Genomic DNA, 18,088 nt, shown 5'->3' with positions numbered 1-18,088 from the left:
TGCCTTGGAAATTAAAATATGAATACATAGGGTAAGATAATGCTTAATTTACTGTGAGTATCCAATGATTTGGCTCATTCACTACCCCAAGAATGACTCCATACAATGATGGATTACATTTTTAAAATAACACACAATTCACTGTTAAAGAAACAACCACAATATACAGTAAATCATCAATCAGTAAAAAAAAAACACCTGTGCCTACCCTTAGAATTGCAGTCTTTATGTTCCAAATTTTTGTCATTGTGTATGTATCAATGGCAAGTGCCTTTTTGCCCCCTTGGCTATTATGCTTTTGGACCATTCTAAGGAGGGTGGCATTAATCACCTGGGGAAAGCAAATCCATTTGAAAATGAAGTCAGTTAACTTATGGTGTACTAGCATTTGAAGATTTCCTTGTTATATATGAGTTAACTAAAGGAGAATAAAATACTGAAGCTTACCTCACTCTCGAGTTCCTGACCCGGAGTTGTCCTACAGATGCTCCAATAGAACAGCTTGTAAGGACTGATTCGGAACAGCAAAACATGAACATTTCTGCCGTCCCAAGCCTCTGTAACATCTTACATGAAAAAAAAGAAAATGTTATAATTATTAAATCGATTCAATATTTTCTCTACAGAACAGCTGTTTTGTTTGAGTTACTTGAACTTTTACGGTTAAACATTTACATAAAAATGTACAATATCAGAGTGAGCTTCATAGCGTTACAAACATTTCGCTGAAGTGGAGGTGGCAGGTGGAGCTGAGCTGGCAGGTAGAGTGGAGTTGGCAGGTGGCGTGGAGGTGGCAGGTGGAGTGAACTATCCACAAGATCAACACTTTTTTCTTCAATGTTCACCACTGTGAACGGCCCAGGAAACTCAGGATTGAGCTTTCCCCCTTTCCGCTGCAGGCTACGGACATTCTTCCTCCGCACCATGTCCCCCACCTTAAAGCACTTTCTCTTTTGCAGGGATTGCATTCTCCCTCTGGTTCTCTCCTGAACCTTATCCACATTTTGCTTGACAATGTTGACAATTTTGTCCTGTCGCTCGATGTCCATTGCCACCTTCTCTTCATTGAACTGCTCCTCAAAGGATCGCCCTGTAAAAAACAAAATTGGTTATTTAATTTGATTACAGTTCATAACTATGTAACGTCATTCAATAATTGTTCAAAATAGTTTCTTGAAGGACAAGAGAATATATATAAACATTCCAACTCACCTCATAGTTTTCCTGCACCTGAGATGGATACCTGCTTCCCTCCCAAACATCAGGAAAAATGGAGAGAAGCTGGTTGTGAGCTTCCTTTTGGTGCGCAAACCAAACATGACAGCATCCAGGTATCCATCCCATGTGTTTTTCTTTTGCGAGCTTCCCCAGAGCTCTAGACAGTTGAAAAAAGTTTAATGTTACCCTTTTATTTGAGTATGTTAAATGCTGTTTCTTCGATTTTTAACAAGGTAATTTGGTCATTTGATCTAGTTGTAAAATATATCTCTTAACTTCTGTATAGTGCCATTTAATTTCCACCAACCCATTCGTCTGGGGGTGGTATTGGGAACAGAGACTCGTCCTTATCCCCAAAATGTGGCACACATAACGGTGTTATGCTGTATGAATGGTGCAGAGAACAAATTAACCCCACTGTAACATTGAATAAATAAAACATAGTAATTTGAAAGGTCAAATGTTTGCTAAAATAGCGATAAAAATACATACTTGGTTGACAAATTCTCTTCCTTGGTCAGTGAGTATTCTCTGTGGCACCTCAAATTGATACACAAATTTCAGAATGCACTGTGTGACCTCGGCTGCAGATTTGGATTTGATGGCATAGGCCTGTGTTATGACCACATGGCTCAAGCATGGCATAACAAATTGGGAGACACGCAGTGACAAGCTTTTGGTATATTTATTTAACAATAAAATGCCCTAACAAGGAAATTAAGTATCAGTGTAGATGGCAGCTTAACTATGTGTAATGTGTTATGGACTGGTGTAATGAGAATGTACAACAAAACCAAAATAAAGACGATGAGGTTTGGCAGCAGCTTCAGTCACCCAGCAGCGAGAGAGCGACAGGCTGGATGTCTTCCTCCTTTTATAGGCCAATCAGGCCAATCAGGTCAAAGTTGCACCTGCTGCAGAAAGGGAAGAGCCACAAGCACAGACGAAATCCATACACACTGAACAATACACATATGACCCTGGGTCGTAACACCTGTGACCATCGAGTGAAGTAGTCTACCATTACACAAATGTACTGATTTCCCTGATCAGTCATCACAAAGTTGCCAACCAGGTCCATGCCTATCAGTTCAAAAGGAACTTTGGTCTGTTTGAAAACGAAGAAAGACAGAGAAAGAGGTAATTGCTTTGTTATTCAAACATGAAATATGTTGAAAATATGATGAATGATTGAAACGTTTACCTTTATTGGTTTATACTCTGTGCCAAGCTTGAGGTCATGTCGATTTTGCTGACACACAGTGCATTCTGATACCTATGGAAGATATTTTCATGTGATTTGCCGATTTTTGTGCTGAATAAAGTAGAAAATTGTTAAATATGAAAGCATAAACAAACCCAATTATCAATGTCGGTGGACATGCCAGGCCAGTAGAACCTTTGTGAAATCACTGTCCTGGTACGAATTTGGCCGCAGTGTGCACCAATGTCGCTGCAGTGAAATTCTTTAAATAAGGCGTCGGCCTCAGCTGCCCCACAGACCCATTTCGCCTTTTCCTCCTTGTCCGAGCCCCTTTGTCTGACATAAAACAATTCGCCGTCTGGAAGAGGATTGCAATTATTGAGAACCCTTTAAACCTGTATTAATTTGGCCTACAGGCCTCACATGAATTGCAATGCATAACTGAATCATTTATTGATAAATTATTTATTGTTATTACACGGGTCTTTTCAACGTTCCGTTCACTTGAATGGGCACTTCACAACTTCCAGCGGTCAATTATTTTTGGTTATTCTACTTCATTTAAGAATGCTCGATTCTGATTGGCTGGGAGGGGTGCATTAATCCGGCATATTGCCCGCTGACTTGTCGGTTCTACTTGCTGCTGACTGAGCACAGTAGATCAATACGCCGCTTGTATCGTTTTCTATCACATACATTTCAAACATGAGGTCCGTTGTAAAAATAAACCAAGGAGTGCATGTTTGATCGATCGTCATTAAAGCTGACTTGATACGAATGTAAAAACTACGTTGTTAAACTAGTGAGATCAGATCCAGCCTTGTGTGGTTGCTATAGAAACGCGTTACCTACAGTTGAGCTAACGTTATTCACCGTAGTTCTAAAGGGAACTACTTTTCGAGGGAGATGAAATTAAACAGAGCATACATTTAATAAGCATGCAATACGAATAAGAGGCTAATTATTAAAGTATATGAATTGTTTTATTATGTTGGCCGGCGCGAAGTAGAATAAACGGAATAATCACCTCAAGGCAGGGCAATAAACAGTTTGATATGCCCGGCTCGCGGAAGGTTACCGCCCTCGACTTCGTCTCGGGCGGTAAGCCGTCCACGAGCCGGGCATATCAAACTGTTTATTGCCCGGCCTCTCGGTGATTATTCCTTACATAATTAATTGGCAACGGATGAATAATGACCGCTGTCAAGGTAAACAAAAGGACTGTTTGACTTTGGTATCAGTCCACACGTAGTCCGATAACTTGTCAATGTAATAAGCGGGATATGTATCAACCCAAGCGCTGTCGGTTGCTAGGCGACGACGTCAACGTCTTGGGCGGACTATTTCTCTTCTGATCAACACTTTGAATGCTGGTAACAAATACATTGTAAATAAATTGTTTCGTTTTGGGAAGTAATAATAATAATAATAAAAATAACTTAAATTTATATAGCGCTTAATAAGGTACTCTAAGACGCTTAAGAAGTAGCCGTGTAATAAGCGGGATAAAATATAGAACTTCGGCGGTCGTTATGGAAAAATAAGCCCCTTCATGGCGAAGCAAGACACCTCCGCTGCGCGTCGGTGTCCTGTTCGCCCTGTCTGGGCATATTTTCTCGATAATGACCGGCGTTCTATACATTATCCCTTACATAAAATACATATCTAGTTTGGGCATACCATCGATCAAGTAGTTCAAGGCTCTTCGTCGAATTGTCCAGCGCTGTTTTTTGTCAGTTTCATTGGGAAACTCTCCCAATGAACTCCCTCAACTCCTCAAACACTTGTTTCTCAATGATATAGCCTATTCTACAAATAATGCACTCTTGAAACTGCTGCTCAAAAAGTGTACGTTAACTTTCTGATGATGGTTGTCAATCTATTTATGTTACGGAATTCAAATTGGAACCAATCAGACACGTCCAACGTCATCCTTAATTACAAAATGAGGCAGGTATTGACAGCAATGCCTCTTTTTGGATAACACACCAGCTATCATGGATTGTGACCCATCGTGGATTGCGACCTGCTGTTTGTGGACTCTATGATGATCGCAGACATGAATAATTGTGTACACATACAGATATGAGTAAGACAAATTACCTGAAAACATTTGGTTGGGGTTTGACTACTCGTCCCGCATGTACAGTGGGGGTCGCATGATTCGACATTCCGATGTGATTGATTGAGACCCATCGTTGATTGTGACCTGCGCTGCTTGTGGACTCTGTGATGATCGCGGACATGAATAATTGTGGCATTAGTTAATATTTATTTCATAAACGGCAGTAAAAAAATTATAACGGTGGCCATAAAAATGGTGGGCATCATAACAAAAACATAAATAAATAATTTATTAAGCACACCGTAGGTGCTTGGCATTCATTAGCATTTCACAGACCCATAGTATGGATAGGGCGTTTAGTACGGTCCATCACCGTTGCTTCTTTCCACATAAGATGCTACAGTCAGTAAGACGCTATCAACAAAGGAAGTATTGCCCGGTGTCACAAAACTAATTTACCCATTCCGCACGTGAACGACTTCATGCCTTTCTACGCTTCAAACTCGTGCATGTTGCAGAAAATGTGCAACAGCGCCCCCTGGGACCAAAGATTTCGGTGGGTCGCAGAATTCGGTGTAACGGTTACACCGAATTCTGCGACCCACCGAAAAGTGTGACCCCAATTTTTTTATTTTACAAGTAGTGGGTACAAAATCAATCATGACAAAATCTGGTGAGGACGCGTCCCCGGCGTAATCGTTGCCTATGGTGTTGTACCACACCGACGTGTGCAACATACTCACTAGTGCCTGAGTTGTGCCCACCGACGTGGTCAATGCACTCACCGGCGTTGCCGCTGCGAGTTTTTTGATGTTGTGCCACTGTCACGTTAAAATTGTACCGGGGGCGAAAATTGTACCGGCCTACGTCATCGTTTGTTTACATCCTGACAACCTGACAACCTGCCCTGCAACAGACGACGCGATGCAGAAAACATGTTTCCAAACGACGAAATAACATAATACAGATAGCGGATCGCTATCTGAATTATGATAGATAGCGATAACACTTGTTTTTACTTTATATTTGTATTGTATTTAATTGTTTAATCGAAACAATAAAAAAAATTGCCCGCAAAACGGGCGATCGCGTCAAATGACGCGTCAAATCACGTAGGAAGGTTCTTGAACATTCTAGACTATGAAACCTGCTTAAAACACTCAGTTTACTAGCTAAATTCGATTAAACAATTCAATACAATACAAATATAAAGTAAAAACAAGTGTTTTCTAGCGATCCGTTATCTGTATTGTGTTTCAAGAACCCTCCTACGTCATTTGACGCGATCGCCCGTTTCGCGGGCAAAACATTTGTCATTTGACGCGATCGCCCGTTTCGCGGGCAATTTTTTTTATTGTTTCGATTAAACAATTAAATACAATACAAATATAAAGTAAAAACAAGTGTTATCGCTATCTATCATAATTCAGATAGCGATCCGCTATCTGTATTATGTTATTTCGTCGTTTGGAAACATGTTTTCTGCATCGCGTCGTCTGTTGCAGGGCAGGTTGTCAGGTTGTCAGGATGTAAACAAACGATGACGTAGGCCGGTACAATTTTCGCCCCCGGTACAATTTTAACGTGACACCACCATGGTGTCAACGTACTCAAGAGTGTTTTCTAGATGATCCACCGACGTGGTCAACTCACTCGCCGGGGTTGCTGCAGGTTAACCTTGAGTTATATAGCCAGATTTTACGCTAGAAGTTTAGTACCTGATAACCACCACACCAGTAGTTGCAAACATGTTAAGAATGCCGTTACCGACGTTACGCTACATGCCCACTGCACCTTCAGTCAACGGACGTGGGAAGGCGTGGCTGACTGATGGGGGAGTAGTCTTTGCAGAGGCATCCGTCAGCCAATCAAATCGCTTCGCCGGATTCTTCCCGCTTCTTCCTGCTTATTGCGAGGCAAGATTACCCGATTTCCCGCTTTCCAGTATCGTCAGAGCCCGAGTCGCGTCACAGTGCTTAAATTTGCATACGTGATCTGATTGGATGACGGATCCGTCGCTGCCGAAAAAGTTGAACATTTTTCAACTTCTTGACGGAGCCGAAGGCTCCAACGGAACGGACGGATCCGCAATGCATTGCGCGTCCGTCCCCATTCAAAGTCAATGGGGATCAGTCAACGGACGGAGGTAGTGGGCACGGGGCGTTAGAGTGCATCGTGTGCGCTAGAAGAAAGAACCTTGAATTCAACAGGATGTAAGATTCGTATGCTGTGGAAGACCACCTTCCCAGCCGTTTGATAGATGCGGCTGTGGTTCGGCGGCTGTGGTTGCGGCTCCTATCCGGAAGGAGTGGCCAGTGTAGAGGGGAGATGGTAGGCCGCACCCTTCTACCACCTTAGCAAGATGGACTCTGAACCACTCTTTAGTCATTGGCAGGCCGTTGGGCAGAATAAACAGAGGTGATTCGGGGGTAGCCGGGCATTGGCCGATTGCACGCACGCATGGCCGGTATCAGTGGCGCAAATAGTGGGTATGCACTATATGCGGTGCATAGGGGCGCCGCACCAGATAAGCACTGATAAGCACTGATAAGGCGCCCCCCCGCTCCTTCGCCTCCCTCCCCCCCTTCTCCCCACACAGCGCTCCAGTGGGCGCCCCCTCAACCACGCCCTGGAGGCGATTTGAACCGTATTGTCATCTGATGACACGTACCTCAATGTGGAGAGGCAGAGAAGAAGCCCTCAGGGTCACAAAATAGAAAAATAAAGATTGGGATGGAGAAAGGGTGCGCAGGGATGAAAGAAAGCTTTTCAAAGTGGTTGAAAGACAGTCGTTTTTATGTCAGTGTATCAAGAGGAGGCTTGTAAACATTCAGGTTAGCTAAATCTACTACTAGTAAAACAACAGGTTACTGTTGTCTTGCAACTGTGTGCTGATCAGAATGGAGACTACAATATAACGGATCATAACAAGAAAATTAAAGGAACTTGTTTGTGGTTATTTTGTTTTACTTCAATCTCTATGTAAGTCTTTGTTTTATGTCAATAGACCCAGTAAAAACAGAGTTATAAAGTTGATACTTTATAACTCCGTTAATAAACCAAAAATTAATAAATTAATAATCCCAAAAAAAAAAAATGATTATTATCGAGACTGAATCGTTCTACACAGTGTTGCGATGCATCGAAGAATCGATTATTTTCCCACCCTTATTGGTTATTGTACATTGTACTCCAACAGTTCTAACAGAGTTTATTGTTTTGCATGTAAGCTTTTTGGTGAAGCTAGAGTTGCTGACACGCGCCTTGTGGTGGGGTATAATAACTGGCAGTGTCATTCAAAGATACTGAAGCACCATGAAACAAGTGGTTACCACATGAATGCTTATCTGATGTGGAAAGAATTGGCATCCGGCTTATGCCTATAGGTAAAACTATTGATAGCGAATTGCAGAGAGCCTGTTGACTAGAGTGATCGACTGCATACTCTTCCTTGCAGAAAGAAACCTGCCACTGAGGGGGACAAAATGCACAGTTAGGAAATCCTCGAAATTGAAATTTTCTGGGTATCCTTGACCTCAAAACGGTATGATGTTACACTGGCAGAGCATCTTAGAAAGGCTGCCTCTAAAAAAAACACTGGATATCTGTCCTGGTTCACTCAAAATGAATTGTTTGATTCAATATCAGAGTGTGTTTTAGGTCCAATTTGTGCCCAGATCAAAGAGGGGGGGGGGGGGGAGCCTGCTATGTGTCTGCATACCCCCCATAAAGTAGGCAGTTGCCCCCCTGCACAGCACAACGAAAATGTTTCTGGTGGGATACATTCGTTAACGCTAACGATAGAGTCAGAGTGAGGAGAGTACGTATCAAAAATGCGACGTTATTTCCCTGAGTATCTCCGGGTAGCGAAACAGAGAGAATTTATGCGGAAAAAGAAAAGGGGGGAGAACTAAATGGGCCAATATCGTAGTTTTTGAGGAGCTCTTTAGCCAGAAGAGCAGACACTATTTCTGGTTCTGCCAGAGCTGACTGGAGATTTTTTTTCTACGTATTTAGTGGACAACGGAGAAAGGACTCCCACCCGGAACCCTTGTGAAAGGCCCGTGATGAGATGAGAGGGTGATGGGTAGGGCTGTCACTTTTTGTTCGAAGTTCGAATATTCGAATTAATTATGGACATTCGAAATTCGTTCGAATTTCATTTTTGGAAAAAGTGACAGCCCTAGTGATGGGTGAGTTTTACTTTGCACTGTGTAGGAGCGATAATGTTGTTGTGGTACTTTCGTTAATGACGCATTTTTTTTAATGGTTTTAAACACAAATATATTGCTGGAATTTGGGCAGTAGGCTAAATGGTAATGCTTTGTGTGGATGCCGCTTAATAAGCATATTAAATTAACCCGTTCACTACTACTCCTCTGGGCTTAATATTCTGGCTGGAATGACTGTTGTAAAATATGTGTCATAAAGGCCTACTTGCAAGGGCGTAACCACGCATTCTTTGGGGGGGTCGTGTCCCCCCCAATGTTGAGAAAATACTAACCTGTCCCCCCCAATATACAGCAGGATAAAATGTAAAATATATGTTCTCTTTTTATGAACCCTGTCAATGGATCGGTCTCTTGTTATGCAGTGATGTTGCTAGGTACGCGTCCTGCGTCCCTGACGCATTAAAATCTGAAAGGACGCACTAAACTCACTATCCATGCGTCCCGGGGACGCATCTCATTTTCCCCATGAAAAACGATACATTGTGAACATTAAACAACTCGTGTTTAATCACAGTAACTGGCCAAAGAAACCTTCTTGTGAGCAGATCGGACAAGCGCTGTTTCAACCCTCTGCGCATCTACTCGGCGCAGACGTGATCCCCTGTACAAGGTATCGCGACATGCTAATTTAGCCGCTACCAAAACAACTAGCTCGTCACCGCTGATTTCATTTCAACAATTAAAAATACGAACTTCATAGTAAATAAACCCACGTTTCCACTGCTCGATGCTGTGCTCATTCGTGTCGAATGAGCAAATCAAACAGGATTTTTTTGCAATCCTTCTGATTGAATATATGTACATTTATGACAAAATCGTGAGGACTAGGCTTGTGACACACACACACACAAACAAATGTGGCGCTCGCGCGGTAATAGCTCATTGGCGCCACCTAGTGATCATTATGTGCAAATGCACAGCCTCTCATTAAAATGACTTAGGGGTCATTTGACCCCTCTTGCGGCGCTAGGAGTAAGTAAAAATGGCCCGGCGTTTCTAGTGTTAAACATGAACGGTTGAGTACTCCAGCTCTAACCATATCATACCACCATCAAGGGGTTTAACACTATTAATTTAATTTAAGAAATAGAATAATAATAAAAAAGAAACACATTTTTTAAACTGGGGAGTCGGGACCCATTGAATTTCTCAGGGACCCACCCAACTCGCCACCTGTGGGTCCCGGGGACTCACTACATTGAAAACCTATCAACATCACTGGTTATGTCTTATTTATTTTCAATTTATTTCTGTTTGTTGAGTGTGTGAATCCCCCCTCCTAATTGTACACTTGTGCAATTTAGTTTGAAACCACCTCGCGACTTTCTGCGTTGTCATGGTTACCCCACACTCTTTCTTCAGTGAGAGCCAAGAAAGTAAAGTTGAGTAATGGAGGATTTGAGGTTACCTAAAAAGCAGAAGAAACTGGACCAACAGCCAAGCATACGCAGTTTTTTTCAGACAGTAAGTAACTTGACAGGCATGCTGAAAGCAGTGGCCAGACAGGGACATGCTCTGGACATGCAGGTGATAAGGTGAGAATTTTGAATATGAGACTAGACAGCCTTACAACATTGTTTATAACCTGGGCCTACATGTCAGCAATACATAAAAGTAGCCTACTTCTAATACAAGCAGAATGTCACGAAGGTCAGCCACTGTTCTTCTGATAACATAATGACATGTGGTCATGGGTATGTGGTATTTTTCCATTGGAAGCTATCCTTTTTGCTACAGTACTACTGGAAGAGCATAATTGTAATTGGTAGGTGTGTTTAAGGTCAGTAAGCAGCTAACCAAAACAAAGTGTGTGTGTATGTGTGTGTGTGTGTGTGTGTGGGGGGGGGGGGGCGGGGCAGACATTACATTATTACACTATTCCTTTAGATGTGAATTCAAATGGTCAATGTAGTCCTCGAAACTATGTTCTAAATGTCCACATTTTCATATATAAATATAGAATTGTAGGCAATGCACTTAACAAATAATAATAAAAAATTGGACCCCCCCAATGTCTAAACCATGGTTACGCCCTTGCCTACTTGTATGTTATATTTTTGTTAATGAACTGGCGTTGCACTTGTAATATTGTCGCTTTAGACTACTTTATTGAATCCGTTAATAAAAATAACTGTGAACACTGGTTTTTGTGTCATGTGTGTGATGTGCAATCTGGTTGCGGAGTGACAAAGTGGTGTGAGTGTGCGTGCGCTGTTGTTGTTGCTGAAGATCAACTGTCTTGTTGTGGATGTTATGCAGTTATGCATCGATCCTATCGCTTTATAGCTTTATGTGTGAACGCACAGTTAGAAATTGCAAGCTCATTTCACTTCTCATCTCTCAGCTCACCTGACCTTTAAACGGGACACCATGCAAGTGGTGATTCAGTGTACTGGCTTGCTCCTCCCACGACCAAGTGTGTGAAGGTGTTTGCCAAGTGTCTTTTGAATTATCTTAAATGTAAGATTCCTTTCAGTACTGCTCCAGTACAAACCCACATATCTCTACTACAAGAAGGGTAGGACATTTAACATTTCCTCACATAGTTTGGGTGATGAACAGGAATGTAAATCGTGTTGTTCTGTATTTAGGTACAAAATACAAAAAAAAACGTTAAGGCTTAATGTTTTGAGTTGCATTTTGCAACTTAATACCGAATAACACAGTGTAAGCAAACACCTCGATTCTCTGCCACAGCATATCTTGTGCCATTCTGTTTTGCAACACCATTTGACTTGTGTAGCATGTAATTGCTCTCCTAAAGCTTTGAAGTTATCTTTTGGATAATGAACAAAGCGCTTTGGTTACATAATATACAGTTCATCCAATCTTCATTTGTATTACTTGTACACCATAGGCATATTAATGACTCAAACCTACCACTACGTTTCATATTTGTTCGGGAAGCCCCAATATCATTGATCCAAAGAGAACAACCTTTTAATGTTTTTTTCTTTTGGTCTTTATAACCAAAACAATTCTGATTGCTATTGTCTGATTTATTGTACGCTGCTGAGTCGTAAGTGGAGCCTGTGGTGGTATCATTACTGTTTGTTTATTGCCATCCATTTTGTTCATGAGTTATCAAATCTAGCAGTGAGAAAATGTCCCTTAAAGTTTCCCACCCTTGTGTCACTTTTGTCACACTTTGTGACTAAAACAAAACCTTTGGCTCTATTAAAGGTGCTTATTTTTTCCTGGGGTATCAACACCTTTCCATACCAGGGTTTTCTGATGAATGTATTGGTCCAATTCATTGGGGTCATAAAGGCCCAGGTGCAAATTGGTCCATTTATGTGTGCCGCGGCTGTAATTTGGGCTGCGGCCGCTGTACTGTAGGTCACGCGAACGAGCAATCGCGAAATGCACGAGAGATCCCCGTTGGGGCCCCTTCGCTGTGTTCCTACTTACACTTCACTGAGTGGGGCCAGCAGATAATTTAAAAATAACAATAAGAAAATAAAAAAGTACTTTTTTTCTCTCTTTTTTACAGAAAACTTGATCAAGAAAAACTTACTTTTCAGTCAAGATGTGAGTATCTGTTCATAGAATTCATGTGCATTTTTCACAGATATTCAAAGCTGTCTGCGTTTGGACAAGTGAGGATAAAGCTTCCGTTGGATGTTCTTCTTTTGCAAAAGTAAGTACTATTGCTACAAAAGTGTTTGTTTTTAATGTTGTGCTCTGCATTTAATGATAGCTATCACACCCACTGACTGCATGGCATCAAACAATGCGGCAATCACCGGGCCGTGCGAGATCTGTGTGCAGTCTGCTCATTGCAGTCTTTATCCTTAACACCAGCCAATGTAATGCTGCAAAAGGAGATTGCAGCTAGTAAATCCAAAAGCAAAGTTGTATGGGTTTACCATCAAACCCTTCTGAAACCATTATTGCCAAAGTTTACCAATGGCATGTACGACGCCGAACATGTTAAACGAGTCAGTAATTACAGTGAAGGTTTTCATCGCATAAAAGGCTAAATGCCCCTGTTGAGTCCACCACTTCCGCTGCTTTAGCCAACAATTCCGAAGCCTCCCCTTATTAACCTAAATGGCTTTCTATGATGGTTTCATCCTAGTGAGTGAGTCAACACTCAGTGGCAGTGCCTCGCCAAGTAACCGTGGCTGTAGCTGCTGTTGTAATGGAAAGTTATAATGGTTGGTGTGCAGCTGACAGATCTTTCAGATCATTTAATCAGCAGTATGATGATCAGTATGATGCGGTCAGTATGAGAAAATACTTTTTATCTATGCATCAATTTGTGTTTGTAATGTAATTGTGTTTCTTTCTCTGCTTAAGTGAGATAAAGATGACTAAGAATTAGCTGATCAATTGCAGGTATATGCCTTTATTATAATTTACAATGGTTTTATCACGTTTTTTCCATTGCAGTGAGGATGAAAAGGATAGGAACATATCTGATTCTGATGGTGGCCCCGTGCCTGATAGTGATCCTTCTCTGGACCAGCCAACATCCTCCCCGTCCACCCTCCAACGATGTTCAGCTCCTCACTGAAGACCAACTGAGTCCCAATATGCCACCCGCCGTCTCGAGACGTAGCCTCCGCCTCTGGCCCCCATGCCATCGGAACCGGTCCATGGTCAACATCACTGGCTTCTCCGACCTCCCTGTGCGCCTCCAGAACTTCCTGTCTTACCGGCACTGTAAACACTTTCCCTTGATACTCGACCTTCCCCACAAATGTGGAGTGACAGATGGATCGGACATTTTCCTTCTGCTGGTCATCAAGTCCCAACCAGAGAACTACGAGCGGAGACAAGCCCTCCGGGCGACCTGGGCTGAGGAGCGGAAACACAACGGGGCCTGGATCCGCAGGGTCTTCATCTCGGGGACATCGGGTGCTAACTTGCAGAAGCAGAGGATGAACCAGCTCATGGAGGTGGAGAACAGGAACTATGGTGACATTCTCCAATGGGACTTTGAGGAGTCCTTCTTGAACTTGACCCTGAAGCAAGTCCTGTTCCTTGAGTGGCTGGAGGACCGCTGTCCCCGGGCCCACTTCCTGCTCAACGGTGATGACGACATCTTTGCCCACACAGACAACATGGTGGAATACCTCCAGGGTGTCAACGGAAGCCTTGACAGTGACGAGCACCTCTTTGTGGGAAGCCTTATGGAAGGCACTGGGCCTGTTCGAGAACCAAACAAGTACTTTGTTCCCGTTCAGGTGCAGGAATCGGACACCTACCCTGCGTACTGTAGCGGAGGAGGCTACCTGCTGTCCCGCCACACGGCCAAGGTGCTATTCGAGATGTCCAAGTCGGTTGCTCTGCATCCCATCGACGATGCGTACATGGGGATGTGCCTGGCCAGGGCAGGACTCGAACCCTCCTCCCATGTGGGCGTGAATCCCGGAGGACTTCGCCTCCCACCGAATGTGGACCCTTATGACCCGTGTTTCTTCAAGGAGGTTCTGATGGTGCACCGCTTTCAGCCGCACCAGATGTTCGTCTTGTGGGACCAAGTTCATGATCCTAGACTGAAGTGTTAAACTGTACAACTGAACTGAACTCTGCTGGGCCGTCAGAAAAGGATGACAATACATGGGATGACAAGAATTGGGAAGGTGTGTGTCTAGGTATGTGTGTGGGAGCTTACATGTATGTTTATAAATGTCTCTCATATTGGTGTACACTGTTCCCCTATATTCTTGTTCATGAGTGGTAGTACGCGCCAAAAAGAACACAACATAGTAAGTAACATGTTTTGATACAATATCTGTCTCTGGAATTTCACTGTATAGTTTGAAAGTCTTCGGAATGCAACCTTACCCACATGGAAAAGCACGGTATTATTAGCTAAGAATATTATTCATGCTCACAATCTGTTAGAAACTGCAGAAACTTTATTTTGGATCCAACATTTTACAAGATCAACATAATATATAAAACCAGAATAAACATAGAACTTGAGGTAGTAAGCCCTCCAAAAATAAATATTAGGGGTGTAACGATTCACCGATACGATACGGTATCCAGATGGATTTACAAAGATGCGACTACATCGATACACGGGGTCCTGAATCTATTTAAAATGACCCAGAATCTGTCGATGCACCGATTTAAACATTGCGAATCGGTGGATTGAGCTTTATCCTGATATCAAGACAGCATTGTCAACTCATTTCATTCCGTTTCCATACGGATCCGGAAAATGAGACCGGTTTGATAATCGTTTTAGCACCGGAACCGTTTGAAAGGCACCGAGTAGGCACCGGTATTGGATAAAACCCAAACGATACCCAACCCTAATCATAGCACATGTATCTAGATACGCATCGGATCGTCCTAAAGGAGAGTTGCACAACCCCAGGGACGCGGGAAGTCAGTCCTCTGTAAACAATGGATGTTGTCCGCAACATCCATTGTTTACAGAGACGAGATGACGGGTGTCGTCACATTCAGGGCTCCGCTCCTGATAAACACTCTACTGGTGTGTAAAATGAGTTCTGCCAACTAGCCACTGTTATTCACAAACGTTAGCAAGTAAACAATGTTGAAATTAGAGTCAACTCGGCTGATACTGTGCTGAATTTCACACACTAACAACATGTAGACAAGCTGTTGTCAGGGATTATGCACAGCGTTATAACAAGGATTCAGCTGAGGAGGTTAATTCTAAAGGTTTACAAAGGAAAGTGACAATAAAAGAAAGCCTTCATTTTCATCCAGAGTTACGAGTTGTCTGATATGAGGAAAGTGACGGTTTCTCCGTCAAGTGAACCGTCTGTCTTTGCTCTTTTTTTGCCAACCAGTTTACGTGCGGGATTCCAGAATGAAAACGATAACATTCAACGTGTCTATTAATATGGCAGCAACATTTTACACCAGTTTTAGAATGTTCACTACAACAGATGTTGAACACCAACATGCTTATGTAAAATCAGCACAGTATCATATTCAACTATGGACAGTTCTGCGTTGTGCGTCATAGCCTACGTCAGCCTACACAGACAATGTTCTAAATAAAATGAAATGATAATATCATAAATATCATAAAAAGGGTGGATGTCAATAATTTAATGAAAAATCCTGTGCCATGATAAAATTATATATATTAAAAAAATATATATTGATTTGTTCAGAAAACTCTCACTTGCAGTTACAGCCAGGGGCCGCCAGGGGGGGGGGGTGCTGCAGCACCCTAAGCACCCCCACTTCCCGCGACCCCCCTAATATCTATCATACAAACAAGAACCAGTGATATAATGGAACTAATATTGCACACCTACAAAAAGGCATCAACCATCACATTTTATCAATAACTTGGTTGGTTTTAAACCTGCTACACACACAGCCAGCCACTATTGATTGATTGTATTTATAGATTGTAAAACCCTGTCACAAAATAAATTATCATCTTAGACAGTGTATTAAATGTTTTAAGTAAGGTACTCTTCTATGAACATGTACTAAAAGCTTTTAAAATGTGAGTTGATTTAAAAGGGGATTTCTTTTGTGTTAGTCTCAACTTCTTTTATCAAAATTGTAATTGTTTACATTCTTTTTCGATTGCTCTCCTTACCCCAATAGTCAGCCGCATAGAAAGTACATATCTTGTACCCTATAATATTTTGGGCATTTGCTGCTGTAAAACACGCAAAATGAAGTCCTTTCTGATCTTTCTGTATTTTATGTGTAAACCGGGCATACCATAGTTAGTGTTGTCTCCATCCAAATGTGTCTCCATCCTGTATTAACACTTCACTCCGATTGTGCACTCGTCACGACGCCTTCCTGGTGATGGGAAAGTGATTATCCACCGATGGGTGCTATTCTGTGATAAATATGAGGTTGATCTTGATGGCTTAACCACCACCACAACTTCATATAGAACTTGTACATCGGCATGCATCATGGGCCTTTTTTTGTTTGCGATTCTCCACAATTGTGTGATGATTTGAGAGAGTTGTAATTTAGTCATGTAAAAAGTCTAAATAAACGTCAACAAACGTAAAAAAAAACGTTGTTTGCCATTTCTCTAATGTCAAAGGCCATGGCTGTTTCAAACACAACTATGTCAACCCGCTATGACAAATAATTGCATGATTATTACTACAAAATGACCAAAACACCATTAAACCAGACAGTAACATTCCTATCATACTAAACATGGGAATTGCAGGCGGATGTCAGGGGGTGGTCTATTCAGACGCCTTTTAGAAGAACATCAGGACATGCATTGAACAACTTCAGACTTATCACCCCACTAGTTAAACTTTCAGATTTGTTTTAGTTTGGCATTTTGTTTATTACCAAAAAAGCGAACAGTCCGAAAGCCTGGCCGTTGGATGTTCACACTGTTAAAATCATCTCTATAGCTGCTTTCACACATACACGTAAAGCCTGCTATTAGCCCGCTATTCTCCCGACGGGCCGTATATGTGAACAACATATCCTGACATTGGTATCCTGAAAACATCCTGAAAAAAGACGGTGGAAATTTAATTACCTTATTTGTGAATGAGGAGTCAGAGTGACACAAAAAAGTTAGCTGAACGTTATAGGGTCCCGGCCTTCCACTCCCTTTTCTCACAGAAACACAGAAATGAACTACATTTATCCCAGTGTTTGTTGAATGTGAAATGAAGCAAAAACATTTGCTCTCTTTCTCCGGTAACACCGTCGTTCGCGATGCCTTTCTTCTTTGTAGTTTCTTCTATTTGTCTCTAACTCATGCTCCAATCTTTCATCGATCGATGCGGATGTTGTGGATGCAACATGGAATATATGATGCATCGCTGCAGCAACATTTAGGATGATCGCGATTCACGATGAGTTTTGCCCGTTCTGCCTCCCTTCTGTCTGCGGTCAAACCAAAACAAACCAGAGTGACAGGGGCCGTCCTTATCCCGCCTCTTGCGAACCTCGACGCTACGTCATATCCAGCCCCTTGCAAGCACACCCCCCTAAACGCCCCATTGATTCTACTGATGTCTGAGCGACACGGATGTCCGCTTATCGGGCATCAAGTTTGAATAAGTGTGCGTGAATCCTCCTGATATACAAATGCGGAGAAAAGACGGAGGACATGTGTGAAAACGGCTAATGACTAAAAAACGTGTAAAGAATTGATGATGTTGGAATTGTTATTGTTTTTTATTCAAACCTGTAAAAATCCCAAAAACCTTTAATTCATCCAAAGATGTGCCTAACTCTTAAAAAGTCAGAAAATGCGAAATACATTCATGTCTAACCACTTGGAGTCTATTACAGACAACTGACTGTTTTTCATGTTACCATCCAATGTCCTACATCCCAGAATCAGCACCACCTCTGCTAGCCACCGGTGTCACTAAGTAGGATGTACCCAACTGTAAAGTGTAAGAAATACAGTAATTCATG

General features: G+C 42.2%; 1 protein-coding gene across 1 annotated transcript; it reads left to right on the top strand.

The window, feature by feature from the left end:
* Positions 1-11,208: 11,208 nt before the first annotated feature.
* LOC130377248 (N-acetyllactosaminide beta-1,3-N-acetylglucosaminyltransferase 3-like) lies at positions 11,209-16,690 on the top strand. Its single transcript, XM_056584286.1, has 3 exons — positions 11,209-11,237; positions 12,291-12,359; positions 13,115-16,690. The coding sequence occupies exons 2-3, from the start codon at positions 12,341-12,343 to the stop codon at positions 14,233-14,235; spliced, it is 1,140 nt and encodes a 379-aa protein (XP_056440261.1). The 5' UTR covers positions 11,209-11,237; positions 12,291-12,340; the 3' UTR covers positions 14,236-16,690.
* The last annotated feature ends 1,398 nt before the right edge of the window (positions 16,691-18,088 follow it).

The sequence above is a fragment of the Gadus chalcogrammus genome, chromosome 23 (assembly GCF_026213295.1).
Source record: "Gadus chalcogrammus isolate NIFS_2021 chromosome 23, NIFS_Gcha_1.0, whole genome shotgun sequence".
Taxonomy (NCBI): domain Eukaryota; kingdom Metazoa; phylum Chordata; class Actinopteri; order Gadiformes; family Gadidae; genus Gadus; species Gadus chalcogrammus.
This window is presented reverse-complemented; position numbering and strand designations above follow the sequence as displayed.